We start from the raw sequence: 17092 nt of genomic DNA, 5'->3' as shown, positions 1-17092 counted from the left end.
AAGAATAGCATGGGAAATATAGAATCTAAAGAACTTGAGACACATGGTCATAAACTAAAGGGGGGTAATGGTGGGGACGGGGGGGTAGGGTGGAGGGGAATGAAGGGAGGAATAGAACAAGTGTAATGGCATAATCAATAAAAATAAATTTTAAAAAGTGGCAAATATTAATTGGATCTAAAATGTTCAGCATCTTCCCATATACCCATTGAACAGCCTTCCCTATCTGTGCTACCTCTTTGGCGTTTCCTCCTCACAAATGTTAAAACAATTACTACTTCAGACTGCCTCCAGATTTCAATGGTCACGAAGAACAAGGAAACATAAAAGTAGATGTAAACCTATTATAAATTTACCATTTCAAGGGAGGCCTATGGAAAGATTCAGTTTTATTCCTCGTGTTTTGCTTACAGAACTGGGTAAGAGTTACTATTAAGAAAGCATATATCAGTTTCACATCAGCTGTATACAGTGACATTTTCCTTATTACCAAGTAATACATTATAGTAAAAAATTTAGAAATGTTCCCAAACATCACTCCATCGAGTCAAGCCCTGCCAGAACTAAGGCACTTATCAATCGGTAGCTCTGCAATGACGGTCCAGGAACTAACCCGAGTTTGTTTTTCAGACCTAAAGCTACACCACAAACCAGAATGCAATGCCACAAACCAGGTTGAGCAAAAAGGATAAAACAAAACCATCCATCATCTCACCACTAAGAGATCATAAGAAACGCTGAAAGTGATTTTATTTTTCTAACTCTGTAACTATGAATATGCCATGTTTTCTAAATGGGGTTATATATCATGTTTGTAACTCGTTTTTTTTACCTTACTATAAACTTTTCCATGTCAACATATTGTATATAAACACAAAATAAATGTATGTGGTGTTTAATAGCTTCCTAGTGTTGAAGGTTCCCTTTACCTTTATGACCTTCATTCAAGCACCTACTTATGAGAATAGGTGCGGAGAAGCTTGCTCAGTCTCAGCCCCAGTGGAATTCACCAACTGCAGAAAGGGGCAAACACGCAGAACCCCACTCGCTTAGCGGAAGGCAGCAGAGCTGCGTGGTCAAATTCATGGCCTTCGGAGGCAGACAGGCCCGCCTCGGTGACTTTAGGCAAGTTGCACGACGTCTCTGAGGTCTCCTCAGACTGTCAAATGCAGGAGAAGCATTCCTTGGTCTCAGTGAAGATCTGATGAGTTGACAGCTGCCCAAGTATTTTGAGGAAGGAGAAGGTGACACAGGGTGGACACTCTGAAAGCCATCCGCGCACACACACTGCCTGTGTTGCAGGCCGGACTCACACACAGCAGACGGCCTCGGGCCAGTTCAGCCTCAGTATGTGAAGTGGGGGCAACACAGCTATCGCAGAACCGTTGGGAAGGTCTCACATCACTGTGCCCGGCGCTGGTGAGCACTCAGTAAATAAAAACTGATCTCAATATAGCAGCTTCCTTTGAGCTAGAATTAAAAGTAGCACACGGATTTTCTTTTTTGCTTGTTTAGTCTTCCACTTTTTAAAAAAAAATTTATCGTTGTTCAGTTACAGTTGTCCCGCCTTCTTCCCCATTGCTCTCCCCTACCCCACCCCCTTCCCACATTCAATTCCCCCCATTGTCCATGCCCATGAGTCCTCTATTCGTGTTCCTGTTTGCCCTTTCTCCTTCCTTCTTTAGCCTTTTAATTGTTTATTACTCAAAAAAGCACTTTTTAAATTTAGATTCCCAGCTATGCGCGTGCCTTCAACACTTTGCCGACGATTTTCTGCTCCTCGCTAAGGAAAGCACTTCAGCTTGCTCCTGTCAGGGACGCGCTAGACACACTAGGCCCCCAGAGCCCTGCTGACCTGGGCACTGGCAGGTTAGGTCTCAGAGCACCAACTCCCCGAAGTCGGCCTGGGGACGCGCCGTGCTCAGATTTCGGTGCCTTCCTCACCTTCTTGGTGTAAAGATAAACGGTTCCGTTCCCAGGGCTTGGGGCAGCCTGGTTTCATTAGAGGCTGCGCCGCAGGAAGGCCTGCGGTGGGGCAACAAACGCCGGACCACTGGGGGTGCCTGACTGCACCTCCAGAAGGGCCGCCCACAGCCTTTTACGCCCCTCCCACCAGTGGGTGGGGTCCGTGTCCCCTCCCCCCCCCCGCACTGTAGGCGGGGTCTGTAGCAACTTACCAATAGCAGACGCAGAAGTGCCACGTGCAGGTCCCTGGCCCCAGCCAGCTGAAACTGGCAGCCTCCTTTCCCAGTCTCATTTTCTCTGGAAAGCTTGAGGACGCCTGGGTGTTGTCTGACTCTGCTGAGACCCTCGTGCTGGAGGAGCACGTGCGGAGGCCCAGCAACCCCCGCCTGGTTTTGGCCTGGTTCTGGCCTGGTTCCTGACCCACAAACCCCGGAGAAGACTAAATTGGTCATTTCAAGTCATTGAGTTGCAGAGTAGTTCCCCGTTACTTAGCAATAGATCATCACAACATTGATTCTGAAAATCAGAACGTTAAACAAAGAAGCTGAGAAGCGGTGGGGAGCCTCCAGTCAGGGGGAGAGATGATTCATGTTACACATTCTCTGTTTTACAGTGTTCTATAAAAAGAGCTTCCCTGTCTGTGTGGACACTGTTTACTTCCTTATTTACTAGTAGAAAGAACTGAGGGGAAAGAGTGAGCGTCTCCAAAGAGGTTTGAGCTAAAACCATCTTACCCAGACAGGACAACAGGCCTATCAACGGCACAGGCGGGCGGTGCTCCAGGCCTCACAGCGGGGGAGGAGGAAGCGAGGCCTCGCCCAAGGACTCTCAAGCTTGTGCTTTAAAAATGCTTCTTAACTTTTTATTTTGTTTGTTGTTGCGCTGCTGCTTTGCAGGAACCAACAGAATTTCAGACCTTTCTTAAGAAGGGGCCCAGAGATGGGGGTGGGGGGACAAATTGTGGCGCATTAATTATAATACAGTGAAATTCTTCCTTTTCAAATTCATTCATAATGCCAAAATAATGGCTCTTCTTCTATCTTTGTTTCTATACTCCAGCCCACGATTATCCTTCCACGCATTGTACCCTGGCACGTTAACACTCAGTGTAAATGAAATGCACATGACAATCCCACTGTATTCTCTTTTTGTTTTATAATCAGGAAACAATTTGGACAACTGATCTTCGAAAACATGTTTTGTTTTTTTTAAAAAGGTTTTCTGTAAGGGTTCCCCCCTTTTTGTGATGTGTCTAATAGTCTTTTAAAAACGGATGCAAGGGGGGTGGGTGGGTGGAAATGAGAGTGTGTGGGGAGATAAATGGTAATGAAAAAAATAAAGGTCTTTAAAAAATAAAATTTTAAAAAAGAATGCAAAACTACATTAGAAAATATTACATTGAAAATAAATAGTCCCAAGGAATGACTTTTTCCCCTTAAATTGCTATTTACTCATTTTAGTATAACTTTTATAAATTATTTTTTCTTGAATTGCTGTTTATCGTGGTCCCTTGGGGAGTCCTCACGACCCGCCCTGCGGTGTGACTGACTTCGGAGGAAGCGGGGCTCCTGGAACCTGGCCAGCAGCAGCGAGAGGAATCACTTGAATCCCTTGAATCCACAACGCCTACTCCCTGCTTAACACCCTCCAACCGCTTCCCCTGCAAACACAACCTCCCGCCGCAGCCCAAGGCCAGCCCACGGAGTCCCCTCCTCCCTTTCTGACCTCAGGGCTCCTTCACTCACCAGTGTGGCCACCCCGGCCTTTTTCAGTTTTTAACTGTTCAGTTCTTCAAATGACAAACTTATACGGTTGATATAAATCAGTTCTGGCTATCATTTGCTGCATAACGAATTACCTCAACACTTAATGCCTTAAAACAACAATCACTATTTTGCTCAGGAATCTGCAATTTGGGCATGCAAGGGAGGGGAGGCTTGTCCCTGCCCTGCAGCTGGGAGCCTGACTGGGCTGAGGGTCAGGGGCCTCCATTCTCTCCATGTGGGTTCCCAGGGCGAAAGCCCCAGAGAGAGCCAACAGGAGCGGTATTGTCAACCATGACCTAGCTCTGGAAGTCACACAGTGTCACCTCTGATGCATCTCTAGTCATTGAGGCAGTCACAAAGCCCTGCGCAAGGTCGAAGGAAGAGCATAGACCCCACCTCTTGATGGGGACTAGCAAAGTTTTGGAACAGTAAATGGAACTGGAAAGATCGTTGCAGCCATTTTTGGAAATACAGTCTACCACAAACTTCCGTCACTGTGTGTGTGGTGTGTCAGTCCTGTCTACATGCCCACGAGGGAATAAGCTTTCTCTAAAGGTTACAGTCTTCTCTTATGTGACTGCCTACTCCACGATTTCCTGTAGAGGACTTTACACAAAGCTAATGCTTAATTATGACCTGGTTTTATATGAGTTGGAAGATATCCACAGTTGAGTCAACAATTTTTTAAAAACTAGAACCCCTAGAAAATATCTTAAAACTACCTGTACATAATTTTCTGTCTTGGATTATCCAGGCACCCCTCCGAACCCTGCGGTTTTCCAGACAGTGCTGTGAATTCCAAACACCACAGTGCAGCACTCAGAGAGCATGCAGACTACAGATCATTTACACTTCCAGTACGTATATTTAGAGTGTGAAAATGAGAAAGGCGGCATCTGTGCTTCAGCGGAACAGTATCTCCAGTTAACACGTCAGGGCCCTATGGCAATAGGCTCGGGAGTCAGAAGATAAACTGCAAACCAAGTCCTGCCGTTAAAGGGCACAGCGTCCCAGGTTTCATTCTGCCCGAGTCAGATGACAGTATTTCAGAGGATGGGAGCACTTCAAGTATCGATAAACGAGTCGGGCTTGCATCAAAGGTTCAGTACAGTGGAGGCTCAGACACCCAGGAAGCACAAAGACAAGCAACAACCCCCACATACGTTATTCAGGATGTCCAAGCACCAGATTAAAAGAGCATTCCTCTGCCAGCTTTCTCACACTGGAACTGAACAGAGGGGTTCTTCTTGAAATAATCGTAAATAATTTAATTCGTTTAATAAGCTTTCTGCATTGAAGCCTCCCATGAACCTTCAAAATGATATAGAACCTGATGAAAGGCAGGTTAATTTAACTATAAATTATATTTTCTTACTAATTTGGCCTTGGTTAAACAAAAGTAGAGCAATATAGTTGGATGACAAAAAGTCACCCAGAAAGGGGAAGAATGGGTTAAAAACTAATAGGAGGAGAGCTGAGTGTTCTGGGCTGGGAATTGGAAAACTCTACCCGTGCATTAGTCCTGGGGTGGGAATTCCACACTCTGGCTCTGTTGCTGGGCGCTGCTTAGCTGTGGGCAAGGCGCTTCCCTCCGGAGCCTCAGTGTCCTCTTGTGTAAAACGGGCGCCTGTGCCTATCTCAGGACCTGGTGTGCGGAGCCGATGACTAAGGCCTACGCACCTGCTGTGGGAAACGCACAGCATTAGAGCCGTGGCCTCACACTCGACCAGGGTCAGGATCCCTCGGAGGGCTTCTTAGACCCCAGACTGCTGGCCCTCCACTGCCTGGAGTCTCTGATTCAGCAAGGCAGGGGGTGGAGCTCAGGAAGTTGTATTTCTAACCAGTTCCCACGTGCTCCTGGTGCCACCCCCCCCTTTGAGAACCACTGGTCTGCATCACTCCACACTGGTGGGTGGCTCTTGGCCTGCAGTGTGTCTCCTCTTCATATAAGGACCCCAGTCACACTGAATAGAGGGGCCACCCTACTCTAATACGACCTCAACTTAACTTACATCTGAATCACATCTACATACAAAGACCCTATTTCCGAGTAAGGTCACATTCTGAGGTCCTGGGGGTTAAGACTTCGCAATTTTGGGGGGGGGGGAACACAATTACCGAAACACCCTCCAACTCCAGGGAAACCTTCAGCTCGGCACAGCCCCGGGCTAGCATCTTGGCGGCAGCCTCGTGAGAGGCCCTGGGCCAGAACCACCCAGCTAGTCCACGCCCAGCTCCCTGACCACAGACAGTGTGAATTCATCACGCCCATGACTATTTGAAGATGCTGAGTGTTGGGGTAACTGTTACGTGGGACTAGGCCGCTGACACAGGCGGGGGGGGGGGGGCTTGGCAACGAAGATCAGGCTCCCGTCCTGCTCCCAGACCTTTGCCTCGCAGCAGCATCTGTTTTCAATCTGGGCCTTTTTGCACAGCATTTCACACTACTAAAACTTTTTTTAAAGTTCTGCAATACATAAATCCACTTTGTTGAAAAAACATTTGTCCGTGTAGCGGGTGCCGAAGCATTTCCAAATTTCAGGACAAATCAAAGTGGCTGACTCACCGCTGCTCCCCTTGGAGCCCCGCTTCTGGGCGTGGCCCCGCCTGGGCCTGGGCCTACTCCCAGTCCAACGTGCCACCGCCACGAGGCACTGAGCGGGGCCACCTGCGGGTGAGGGGCGCGCGGCCTGGGGGCTTCCCCTCCGCAGCCGCAGCAGGCGGGCTGCCCCTCGGGCGCTGCCTGGGCCGGGGCGGGGGGTGCTGGACAGGCTGTGGCGGGGCGTGGCTCGCTTTCTCCAGGAACAGGCCTGTGCAAGTGCTGCGCCTGCCCAGCTCATTTGTGTCTCACTTCCTCTGTGAGGAGAACCGCAGACTGGCCCAGCTGCCGCTGCACGAGAAACGGTGTGGGCCAAGCCGCTTCCCCCACGTCTGATCTGGCCAAAAATACATTGGATTTCCTGCCTTGATGTTATTGTCAAGATTGCCACTTGCTTCCTGAATTTCAGGATCACAGTTGACAAAAGCATATCACGGCCATTAGTCATAGGTGTATGTTTTTTCTGAAAATGATTTATTTTACTAATTTTCCCCTCTTCTACTTTGTTCTGCCATCTGGCAGCTACATCTTTTTATTGTAAAACCATTTTGTTAAAAAAAATCATTTTGTTTTACCACCCTTGTTTCACTCTTCGTTTCTACGTCATGAGTAATTAGCTGTAAATTGTGAGTAGGAAGGAAAGGTGCAGGTGCTCCGCTCAGACGAACAGAATCTGCATCCAGCAGGTGCTGTGTAAATGTTTACTGGGTCAAGTAGTTCCGCCACACCTGTACTGAGGACTAGCCTCCTGGTTTCTTTCTCATGCTGATTTGAATCATTTTCGCATGAAGCAACAATACACATTTTTAGGATATTTTCGGTTCCCTGGGGTTTGGGCAAGGATTCTAAATGGGTGGCGGCCAGCCACATCCGGAGCCGCATGGTCCTGCCAGCTCACCCTGCCGGTGCGGTCTGCACCCGGGAGGGCAGGCCAGCTCTGTCATCCGGTGGGAGGGGCCCCACTCCCACTCCAGGGCATTTCCCAGGGCTTCCTCAGGAATCCGAGATGTTCCCGCTTATTCCCTGGAGAATGAGTGACTCATTCCGGCCTTGGTGGGCAAGCAGTGAGTCGGCGGAGACTTTGCCTCCTTCCCGCGGGGATTATTCAATGCGCAGTACGTGGATGAAAAAACTGGGGCACAGCGAGGTTTAAACAAGTCGCCTCCAGGCCTGAGTGGTGAAGAGTAAACAGTGAGGCCAAGACGGTAAACCTGGCCAGGCTCTAGGACCTGCGTTCTTTCATAACCTGCCTAAAATTTCATTTTTTTAGTTCATATAATTACATTCATGCACACATTGTTTCTAAAAACCCAGTTTAAAAAGGGGACCATAACTGGTCTTGGCTGGGTGGCTCAGTTGGTTGGAGCGTCGTCCCACACACCAGAAAGGTCGCGGATTCCATCCCAGGTCGGGTTCAGTCCCTGGTTGGGGAGTGCAAGGGAGCCACCAATCCATGTTTCTCTGTCTCTCAAATCCACGAACACATCCTGGGTTGAGGATTAAAAAGGGGAGGGGATACAACTAAACAGCCACAGCACTGAGGAGGCAAACTACAGGTGGCCAACTATCCAACCTCTTGAAAAGTTATCCATTTTCCACTTAAAAATGAGGAAACAGTTACTAGGCATAGAGTCAAAACGACTTTGAAATGTCAGCCAGAAACAACAGCCAGAAACAATGTGGAAATGAATGGCCTACCAAAACCTTCCCAGACCGAATGTGATGATGTTGCACCTGGAACCGGTATGTGGGACGTCCTAGCTCTGGCCTGGTGGGCTCTCCACAACACCTGTTGAAGGATGAATCAAATGAAGGACTAGAGCGGGCCGCCCTCCACAGCAGTTCTGGCCACTTCTCTGCAAGAAGTGAAGTGCCTCTCTGCAGATGGAAGGCCCTTCTTGACTGGGGGTGGGGGGTGGGGTAGAACTGAATTCTACCAGCATCATTTGTCCTGCCCAGCTGGGCAGCAGTAAGGCTCTTGCCGAAAGCTGGCATGATTGATGAAGGTCCCTGGAATCCCTGGGGGAGGCGCGCTGTGCGGAGAGACTCCTATTACTCACACCTTCCGACTGCTGCCCACCCCCAGGGCCTTTTCCCCCGTGTTCCCCTCCCTGGGGCATCGCGCTCCTTCCTTCAGGGCACAGTGGATCCCACCGCACACCTTCCGTTCACCGGCAGAAAGGCAGACGTGAGACACTTCCCTTCTGTTTCAAGCTGCTTCAAAAGCCACAATTCTGCTGTGGCTGGTGGCTCTGGTGCTGCCACTTCCTCTGGATAGAATTCCGGGCCGACTGAATGGGAAGAGGGCCCCGTGGCAGCCGTTTCCATGGCAGCTTCTGCTTTGCAAGTTTGTTTCTTGCCTTAGAAAAGGCCCGAGGTCCTGGGCCTCACTGATCAACAAGAACCAGGAAAACACACAGGCCACTGCTCTGTGGGGGTGTGCAACAGAAACTGTCACTTATTTCATTTTAAAATCCTCACCTGAGGATATATTTATTGATCTGAGAGAGAGTGAGAGAGGAATACCAATGTGAGAGAGAAACATCAATCGGCTGCCTCCCACACCGGGGACCAAACCCACAACCTAGGTATGTGCCCTGATTGGGAATTGAACCCACAACCTTTTGGTGAACAGGACGATGCTCCAACCGACTGACCCTCCCAGCCAGGGCTGTGTGAGCTCTGAAAGCCAACTGTGTAATGAGAGATCTGCTAGAGAAAGGCGTGGCTCGGCAAAGACAACGGTGGGTAGAAAATACCAGGGAGTGTCTCAGTGATCTGCATGTAAGAGGAAGAGACGCTGGGTGGAGTCTGCCTCCCCTATTTCTTCCCAAAGCTCCCAGGGTGGGCAGAGGTGGTCCCAGTACTGTGAGCTGTGGCCTGTGCAAGTTCAGGGCTATCCACACGCTGGCCAGCGCCCAGCCCCCACTCCCCCGAGTCCCTCTCATACAACCGCCCATAGAGGGCTGCTGTCACCAGACCAGAGGACAGTCGGCTCTTTCTCAGGAAATAGTGGTCGTTCTCCCAGCCGAGCTGGTCAGGGGTTTCCAGGGTCATGCCTGAGGTCAGAAGCAGAGGAAAGATATAGGGAGTGCTGAAGTTGCCCCACAGGTGAAAGTCAAACATCCCCGTGGCCTCGGAGATCTCCTGCCCGCAGGTGTCAAAGCTGAGACCCCCACACTTGACCAGGGCACAGACTTGCACGTAGTAAGTGCCGTGCACGGTGTGGAGGCCATCGAAGACCCCCAGGGCATACAGCTCTTCGGACAAAGTGGGCCTCTGGTAGAGTAAGTAACAGCAGAGGCCGTTGGCACAGACGCGGAGAGAGCCTTCCTTTTCCCATACGGGGACCAGGGTGAAATTGTCATACATCATCTCGGAGTGAAACGTGGGAGGAGCATTCATGTTCCATCTGGTGGCTCCATCACAGAGGACTTCCTGAGAATCCCTCTCACAGTATGGGTCACCTGCCAAGATTTGTAGAAATTTACTATGGGATGGGTCCACTGTATCTGTGGCGTTCTCTGTGCCAACAAGACGCTGTGGGTTTCTGGCTACCTGGGCAGTTATGAGGTGGCCTGTGGCATGTTCCATGTCATGGTGCCACACGGACTTCAGGGGCGAGTGTATGCCACTTCCAGTCATGCCCGAGGACAGCTGGTGGATGTTAGCAGCCAGGAAGTTGACCCCGAAGGCCATGGCGAAAGCACTCTGAATCTGAATAGCCGCCAGCAGCGGGAGCTGGTTCATCCAGGCGGCCGTGAACACGATGTGCTTCACCTCGGGGTCTCTGAGCAGTGAGACGGCGGGCTGGAAGAACAGCACGTCAAAGCAGGTGAAGACGCCGAACCTGCCGGCAAAAGGGGTGTCGAAGGTAACGTGGTCCACCTGGAAAGGGGTATCAAAAGCCGCCTCGAAGTAGAGGTTCTGTTTGCGGTAGCGGTCTACGAGGGTTCCATTGCTGCTGAACACGACGTTCGTGTTAAACTGGTACCTTCCGTCCCCCGGGCAGCCAGGGTCACTGCTCCGACAGGGCTGCTTTGTCCCGATATTGGCCACCAGGAACATGCGCCCCCTCGCGGCCATGCAGCTCAGGCGCTGGAGGACCTAGAGGGGAAAAAGGAATAGATACATGTGTAAGCAAATGGCTTTTTATAAAGATCCTGCCTTTTGCCTTACAATTTTAAGGTAGAAAAGGAGCTGCACTGTGTCCATAAAACATAAATAGCTATCATAAATCCAGTGAAAAGCAACCACCACTGAAAATGTACAAAGGATATGAAGAACTCACAGAAGACTAAATACAAATGGCCAAGAAACATCTGAGAAGATGGTCAACCTTATTAGTTCTAAGGAAATGCAAATCAACATAATGATGAGCTATATTTTTCACCTTCATTATATTGGCAAAACTTCACAAGATTATTCTACTTCTACGTCGACCAAAGGTGGGAAAACGAGCACTCATGCACTCATATACACTGGGGGTGTAAAGTGAACTCAGTCTTTTAAAGGGGAAATTTGGTATTTTACAATAATTTAGGAGGAGGCTGGGGGTGCGGAGGGTTTGAGCAAAAATAAAACAACGCTCAAGGATGTGGACGACAGCAGGGTGACAGTGGGGGACAGGGTGGGGGAGGTGGGGGAGGCTGAAGGGGGGATAAATGATGAAGGAAGGAGATTCGACTTGGGGGGTGAACACACAATACAGTGTACGGATGATGTGTTGTGGAACTGTGCACCTGAAACCTGTATAATTTTGTTAGCCACTGTCACCCCAATAAATTCATTTAAGTTTTTTTTTCAATGTGCCTATCCTCCTGCTGAGAAATTCCATTTCTAGGAATCTCACCTGACAGAAAAACTTAGACATTTCACAAAACTATGTGTACAAGGATACTCACTGAGACACTGTTTATAACGGCAGGGTTAAACAAAGACTAAGCCTCCAGCATGCTAAAAAAGAGGGTGTCGATTATAAAACGCACAGGAAGGAGGGTTGCACTTGGAGGCACATCAAATTGCTGATGGTAGTTTCTCTAGGAGGGAAGCAGGACAAGGGCTGGGGGGTGGGGACAGTGGCTTTTACTTGCTTTTTGTCTGTTTCACAAGCAAGTGTTCATGCATTTCTCATGTAGCTAATAAACGGAACAACCCACAGCCGAGTACATGCCTTGTACATCAGACATTCCTTAACTGGGTGAATGTGGCGTGTGCAGCATGGGTTTCATTTTTAGGACCTCAGGCCCCCCTTTCAGTTTCATTTAACACGTCTTGGCCCCTGGCTCGGTTCATCTCTGACACCTTCAGCCCACCGAGGAGGAAGTCTGGGGTGCTCACGCACCTCCGTGTCATCAAATCGATGGGGCTCCAGGCATGGGTTCCACCTGACGACCCGGGGAGACGGCATGAAGTCCAAAAAGGGGTAAATGGATGTTCTTGTAAAGTTGAATCCGTGAATGCCGTCTTCTGGAAACACTATAATCTGTACACCCTGTAAGTCAAAAACATGGAGGTATGTTACCAGATAACGGGAAGCACCACTTCATTCAGGTATTCATTCCTTCATTCATTCATCTAGGAGCCATCAAGCGATTGCTGTGTACCAGGACCAGAGGTTAAAAAATGACAGCTGAACTCTCATCGGGGGTCTTAGTCTGGGGGAGGCCATCTCACTTGGCCTAATTCTGAGGGAACAAAGACAGAGTCCTGAGATGACCATGTACCGGGGGCATGTCCAGGGAAGGAGGGTTGAAGGGAGCAGGAGTTTGCCAAGCAAGCGGTCAGGGGTTTGGAGTTCTTGGTGGTGCAGTGGGAGACGTGGTCAACTAGAAGAGGTCTTGAGTATTGGGCTCATGATCAGATGATGGATGTAGCGTCTCCAGTCCCTTGGTTTTTAACCTTCACTGTGCATTCAAATCAGATGAGGGACTTATGAAAAAAACAAACAAAACCAAACCACCCCTTGTACAGGGCTGATGCTGGGGCCCACCCCTGGAAAGCTGCTTCGGTTGGTTGTAGGTGGGGCCCTGGCAGCGCTTTGTTTAAACGTCCTGGTGATTCCAACGTGCAGCTAAGGCTGGGGCCCCCTGGGCTGGGGTTGACTGCAGCATAGAAACAAGGGCCTGCTCTAATGTGCAATTCCCCAGCTGGGACATAGGATCCTGAATGAATCCTGACCACACCACAGGCCTTATCCCGCACCTGGAGACACCTGGGCTCCCTGTGCTGGCCACGGCAACCCAAGAAAACCCAAACAGGGCAGCCCTCGGCTTTCAGCGCCTGGGCCTCAAGCGCCTGCCATTCTCCACTTACGAGGCTCTAACGGGCCAGCCTGGGACATTGGCCCAGAGTGCAAGGGGAGGAGGAGGGCAGAGAAGGCATGAGTAATCGGAAATAACGGGCAATGTGAGTCACTTATTTCTGGAATGCACGGAAAGCCTTCTGTACAACTTTTTTTTCCGATTATAAAAGCTTCAAAAATTTAACTGTAGAACAGAAAATATAAAGCATTCATAATCCTGTGACTTAATGATACTTATTGTTAATATCTTGACTATTTTCACTCTCTTTCTCTAATTCAGGTAATAAATATAGTTTTCCATCTTGACTTTCTCACTCTATAAAACATCAGGATTACAAAGATACCTTCACAAATGTAGTTTTATAACGGCCACTTTTAAGGGGACACCTCTGTTTCCTCCCTGTTACTGAACAGGTGATCAGTTACCAACTTGTTACGACAGGAAAACTGTGGCGACCATCTGCACCCAGGGTGTTCGAAGCACTTCGTGATGAGTGCCCTGCACAGATCTTTGATTGGCTTTCTGATTATTTCCTTGGAATAAAGTCTTAAAAGTGAAAGTACTGGGTCAAGGGTATAAGTTGTATGTTCTTAACGTGCCCTGCCGAATAGCTTTCCGGAAAGATGACCGTGTAGGCCCCTGCAGCAGACTGTAAAGGGAACTTTTCGCAAACTTGGAAATACAGCAGGATGAAGAACGGACGCCTTCCCAAGGCAGAAGCGGGTGCTAATTAACCTCACTCAAGGACCACTTATCTAGGGAAGGTGCCGCGTGCGGCTTTGCCGTTTACCAGAAGAGTATTACCCTAATGACTACAACTGTATTGCCCTGTAGGGCACCTGTTGACAAATTCATTTCAACCTTCATCTCCCTGACTGACACTCACTATTCTCTATTGAACCTTTCTGGTTCCTTCAAAAACCAATGAGTTAAAGAAAGCTCTGACACGTGTTCATTCCATATTTGTACGACTCGTGTTTTTTTTTTAAGATTTTTTAAAGTTTTATTTATTTTTAGAGAGGGGACGGGAAGGAGAAAGAGAGTTAGAGAAACATCCATGTGTGGTTGCCTCTCACGTGGCCCCCACTGGGGACCTGGCCTGCAACCCAGGCATGTGCCCCAACCGGGAACCAAACCCGAGACCCTCTGGTTTGCAGCCTAAACTCAATCCACTGGGCTACACCAGCCAGGGGTGTGTGACTCATGTTTTTTAACTTTTTGGCAATTATACTTGGATAATTTCCCTTAGTAAAAATAAAACTCTGAGAGCACTGAATGAGTTTTTAATAGAAAATGAGAGTTAAGATATGTATAAATATTAGATTAACATTACAATTGAACTGGATTTCCTGAACCCGTATCTGCCAGGAATGAGCAGGGGAACCGAACCTGCGCTGGGGCAGAACTTTGGGTCTGAGGTGACTGCCAGTCCTCCCCAGGAAGTCCTAGGAAGGACCACTCCGGATAAAAGACTTGAGCAGGTTTCTGACAAACTCAGATGAGTTCAAGAGCTCCCGAGGCATCGGGGCTGCCGACCCAGGTGACTGAGCGGCAGGCAGTATCTGCAAGCCGGACCCCTTTCTTCCCTGCAAAGCCTCCGCCCAGAGAGAAATATTTCAATTGGCTTGTTCAGGGACCACGACCCTCATCACAAGGTTGGTATAAAACTGACACGTGCTTTGCATCAATTTGTCTTGCAAGTTGCTTTCTTTAACACATATAATGACATAGGGCAGTAGGTATCTATACACACTAAACACACTCGGATCTGCCCCAGCCAATGTGGCCCATTTGGTTGGGTGTTGCCCCATAAACTGAAACACCACAGGTTCGATTCCTGGTCAGGGCACAAGCCTAGGTTGTGGATCTGGTCCCTGGTCATGGTGCACACGAGAGGCAACCAATGGATGTTTCTTTCTCATGTCAGTGTCTCTCTCTCTCTCTCCCTCCTTTCCCCCTCTCTAGAGTCAATAAGCGTGTCCTTCAGTGAGGACTGAAAAAGAGTGCGGATGGAGAAGAAACTGGGCGTCAGGTTGGGAACAGAAGAGAGGAGTGCCATCCGTGGGAAGGAGCCGGAGCAGGTCTTTGCATGTTTATGCCCCTCCCCACATCAGTTGTATGTGTACGTGTGCGCCTTCTAGGCTAGAACTTTTGAACGTGGCTATCGACAGTGGCTGTCCAGGCGACAGCGTCCGCCCTGACCAGAGACAGGGGCGGTTTGGGGAAGGGCCTGTTAGCATGACTGGTTCTGCCCTTGACGCTCCCAGACACGGGGAGGTTCCGATCACAAGGAAGCGGAGCAGGGCTTCCTCCAACGGCTGGGCTCACTCGCCCGACCACCGGGGTTAGAGTCCAAACTTCCCTTTGGTTACAGGTTTCCCCAAAGGGCGCTTTCTTACAGTAACATCTGGCACCGACACTTCCTTCTCTGCCCACCCTTCCTGGCAGGCGTTGGAGATGCGGGCGGGGCAGGAAGCTGCACAAAGGCCTGCACCGACTCCCCTTGGTTCCTTCGGGTCCCAGCTCTCGCCGGACTGAGTTCTCAAGACTGTTCAGGGTCTGGCACTGAGACCGGAAGTGAGCCCCAAATAATCTGAAGACAGCAAACGGCAGTTCCGTGGGTGCCTGCTATTTCAGTTTGACGCAGGATGCCTCAGAAAGAATGACGGGCCATCATGCCTGGCAGGTCTCAGATGTTCTGCACATCAGAAGCCACTGGGAGGCCCGCAGTTGAAGGGGTGGCCGCCGGAGGATGATGTGGGTGGAGCAAGGAGGGAGGACCGGGTGGCGTAGGGGTTTTGTACTGAGGGCCAGTGATGATGTTTTGACATTTATTTCCTGCTACTGAAATTTGAATCTGAGTGAATTGTCCCTATTTCTGATGATGTCAGTATTGCAGAGACATATTCATAATGAACAAATCTTCCTTTCTTTCCACGTGTATCTCTAAGAAACAGATCCAGCTGATTTTGCATGTAAATACCAAGAGCAATTTACCTGGTACCAAACCCACACCCCAGCATGGCCCCTCCGACCCTCACCCCACACCGCCCCCAAATGCTCTGGAACCTCTCTCCGGTGGGTGATCCCTGCCTGGTCCTGGCTGCAGTCAGCAGTCCCAGTGAGGGGTTTTGTGTGTTTAGGCCTCATTTCTTTTGTCTTTTTCCTACTCTGTTCCCAGCTTTTGCCGATTTCTAGTGTTTACTTCGTGTTTGATTCCATTCCATGGAAATAAAAAGTATGTTGTATATACAAAAAAAAAAGCCCAATGCCCAGCCCATAGCCCATCCCACTATGCAGGAATGGAGCGTGGGGTGCAGGCACCCACATTTGTTTACAGATGGCCAGGCGAGTCCTCCACACAGCCACATCAGAGAACCAGGGATCCAGCCCTGGCTCCTCAGACTTGAAGTGAAAGGCATCACCAGGAATCTTGCGAAAATGTAAGTCTGATTCGGCAGGCCTGCAGTGGGGGCCTCATTCTGCATTTCTCGCAAGCTCAAACAGGCTGCTGAGGCCGCTGGTCCATGGACCCCTCTCTGAGCAGCAACATTCTGGCCAACTCGCTACCTCCACTCAGCCTTGCCCGCCACACTGATTTTCCATTGGGGCTGCAGGAACCCCTGACCCAGGGCAAACAAGCGATGTCCCCCTTCTGCCAGACAAGCCCAGGCCCTAACCCCGGAGTGCATCTTGCCTTTTGGGCGGCAATCATCACTTGCTCTTCGTAGATGTCCAGGTTCTGGTTCATCAGTTCCAAGGCCTGCTTGCGGCTGACGAGAGCTAGAGGGTCCGGACCCTCGATCAGCTGGTGCTCATACACCGCGGCCACGTAATAGTCAGTGTTGAGACCTTCAGCTGCGCCGTGGTCCCCAGAGGGGACTCCCAGGGCCACCGCGTAACAGCCGCAGAGGAGAAGAGCAAGGGGGCGGCTGGCTCCAGACATCGTGCGGACTGTAAATCTGGAATGTAACAAGGCGAGGGAAACAGCTGAATAAAGACTCCTGCCAAGAATTTAACTTTTGCAACTGTGATTTATTAATTCCCAGCAATTAAACTCAGCCACCGTGGTACTGCCACTCAAAGAGCTTGTTTCGTGTTCCTAATAAAAGGGCATGTGTTTCTCTCCAAACACGTAGCTGTGTTTAAAATGGCTCACTGCGTTAACAGCGTGGTGTGAGAACATTTCCAACACAGACCCGGTGTTGGCTTCACTCATCTCTTCTCTAGCTGCACACTTACATTCCGGACAACACCAATTATTCCGATGGTTTTACATAATTCTGTGACCTGTTCCGCATCCCACGACTGGCCCTCTGCGCACACACACTCACTATAGTCACTCGCGTGCCTGAGCTCCCACTGCCGTGCTCCTGTTGACAGGCACAGCTTGGCTTTCCTAGTTGTAAAAATTGGGTGGATCAAAACCCTCCCTGCACTGCACCAGTTAGTCACGA

General features: G+C 49.7%; 2 protein-coding genes and 1 long non-coding RNA gene across 6 annotated transcripts in view; 1 reads left to right on the top strand and 2 right to left on the bottom strand.

Moving 5' to 3' along the window:
• Positions 1-656: 656 nt before the first annotated feature.
• Positions 657-8658, bottom strand: LOC128628011 (translation initiation factor IF-2-like). The gene is made up of 4 exons (XM_053669074.1): positions 8492-8658; positions 6298-6541; positions 2178-2380; positions 657-1470 (listed from the first exon to the last, which is right to left on the bottom strand). Exons 1-4 carry the CDS (start codon positions 8656-8658, stop codon positions 1428-1430), a joined length of 657 nt encoding a protein of 218 aa, XP_053525049.1. The 3' UTR covers positions 657-1427.
• Positions 8434-17092, bottom strand: part of BTD (biotinidase) — a 33321-nt gene continuing 24662 nt past the window's right edge. For all 3 annotated transcript variants that reach the window (XM_053669217.1, XM_053669216.1, XM_037143948.2), the window contains exons 2-4: positions 16333-16597; positions 11675-11824; positions 8434-10437 (exon numbers count right to left, since the gene is read on the bottom strand). In XM_053669217.1, the coding sequence (XP_053525192.1) occupies positions 9151-10437; positions 11675-11824; positions 16333-16581 (1686 nt within the window). In that variant the 5' untranslated portion in view covers positions 16582-16597 and the 3' untranslated portion in view covers positions 8434-9150. The remainder of the gene's footprint in view (positions 10438-11674; positions 11825-16332; positions 16598-17092) is intronic.
• On the top strand, positions 12942-16334 carry LOC119048310 (uncharacterized). Of its 2 annotated transcripts, none has more exons than XR_005082311.2 (3): positions 12942-14290; positions 14601-14716; positions 15084-16334. It is a non-coding gene; the product is annotated as an uncharacterized LOC119048310 (long non-coding RNA). The 2 variants fall into 2 exon arrangements; XR_005082312.2 differs by lacking the exon at positions 12942-14290 and adding an exon at positions 14393-14463.

Source organism: Artibeus jamaicensis, unplaced genomic scaffold (genome assembly GCF_021234435.1).
Source record: "Artibeus jamaicensis isolate MK-2021 breed Jamaican fruit bat unplaced genomic scaffold, CSHL_Jam_final contig_519, whole genome shotgun sequence".
In the NCBI taxonomy this organism is placed as follows: Eukaryota; Metazoa; Chordata; class Mammalia; order Chiroptera; family Phyllostomidae; genus Artibeus; species Artibeus jamaicensis.
This window is presented reverse-complemented; position numbering and strand designations above follow the sequence as displayed.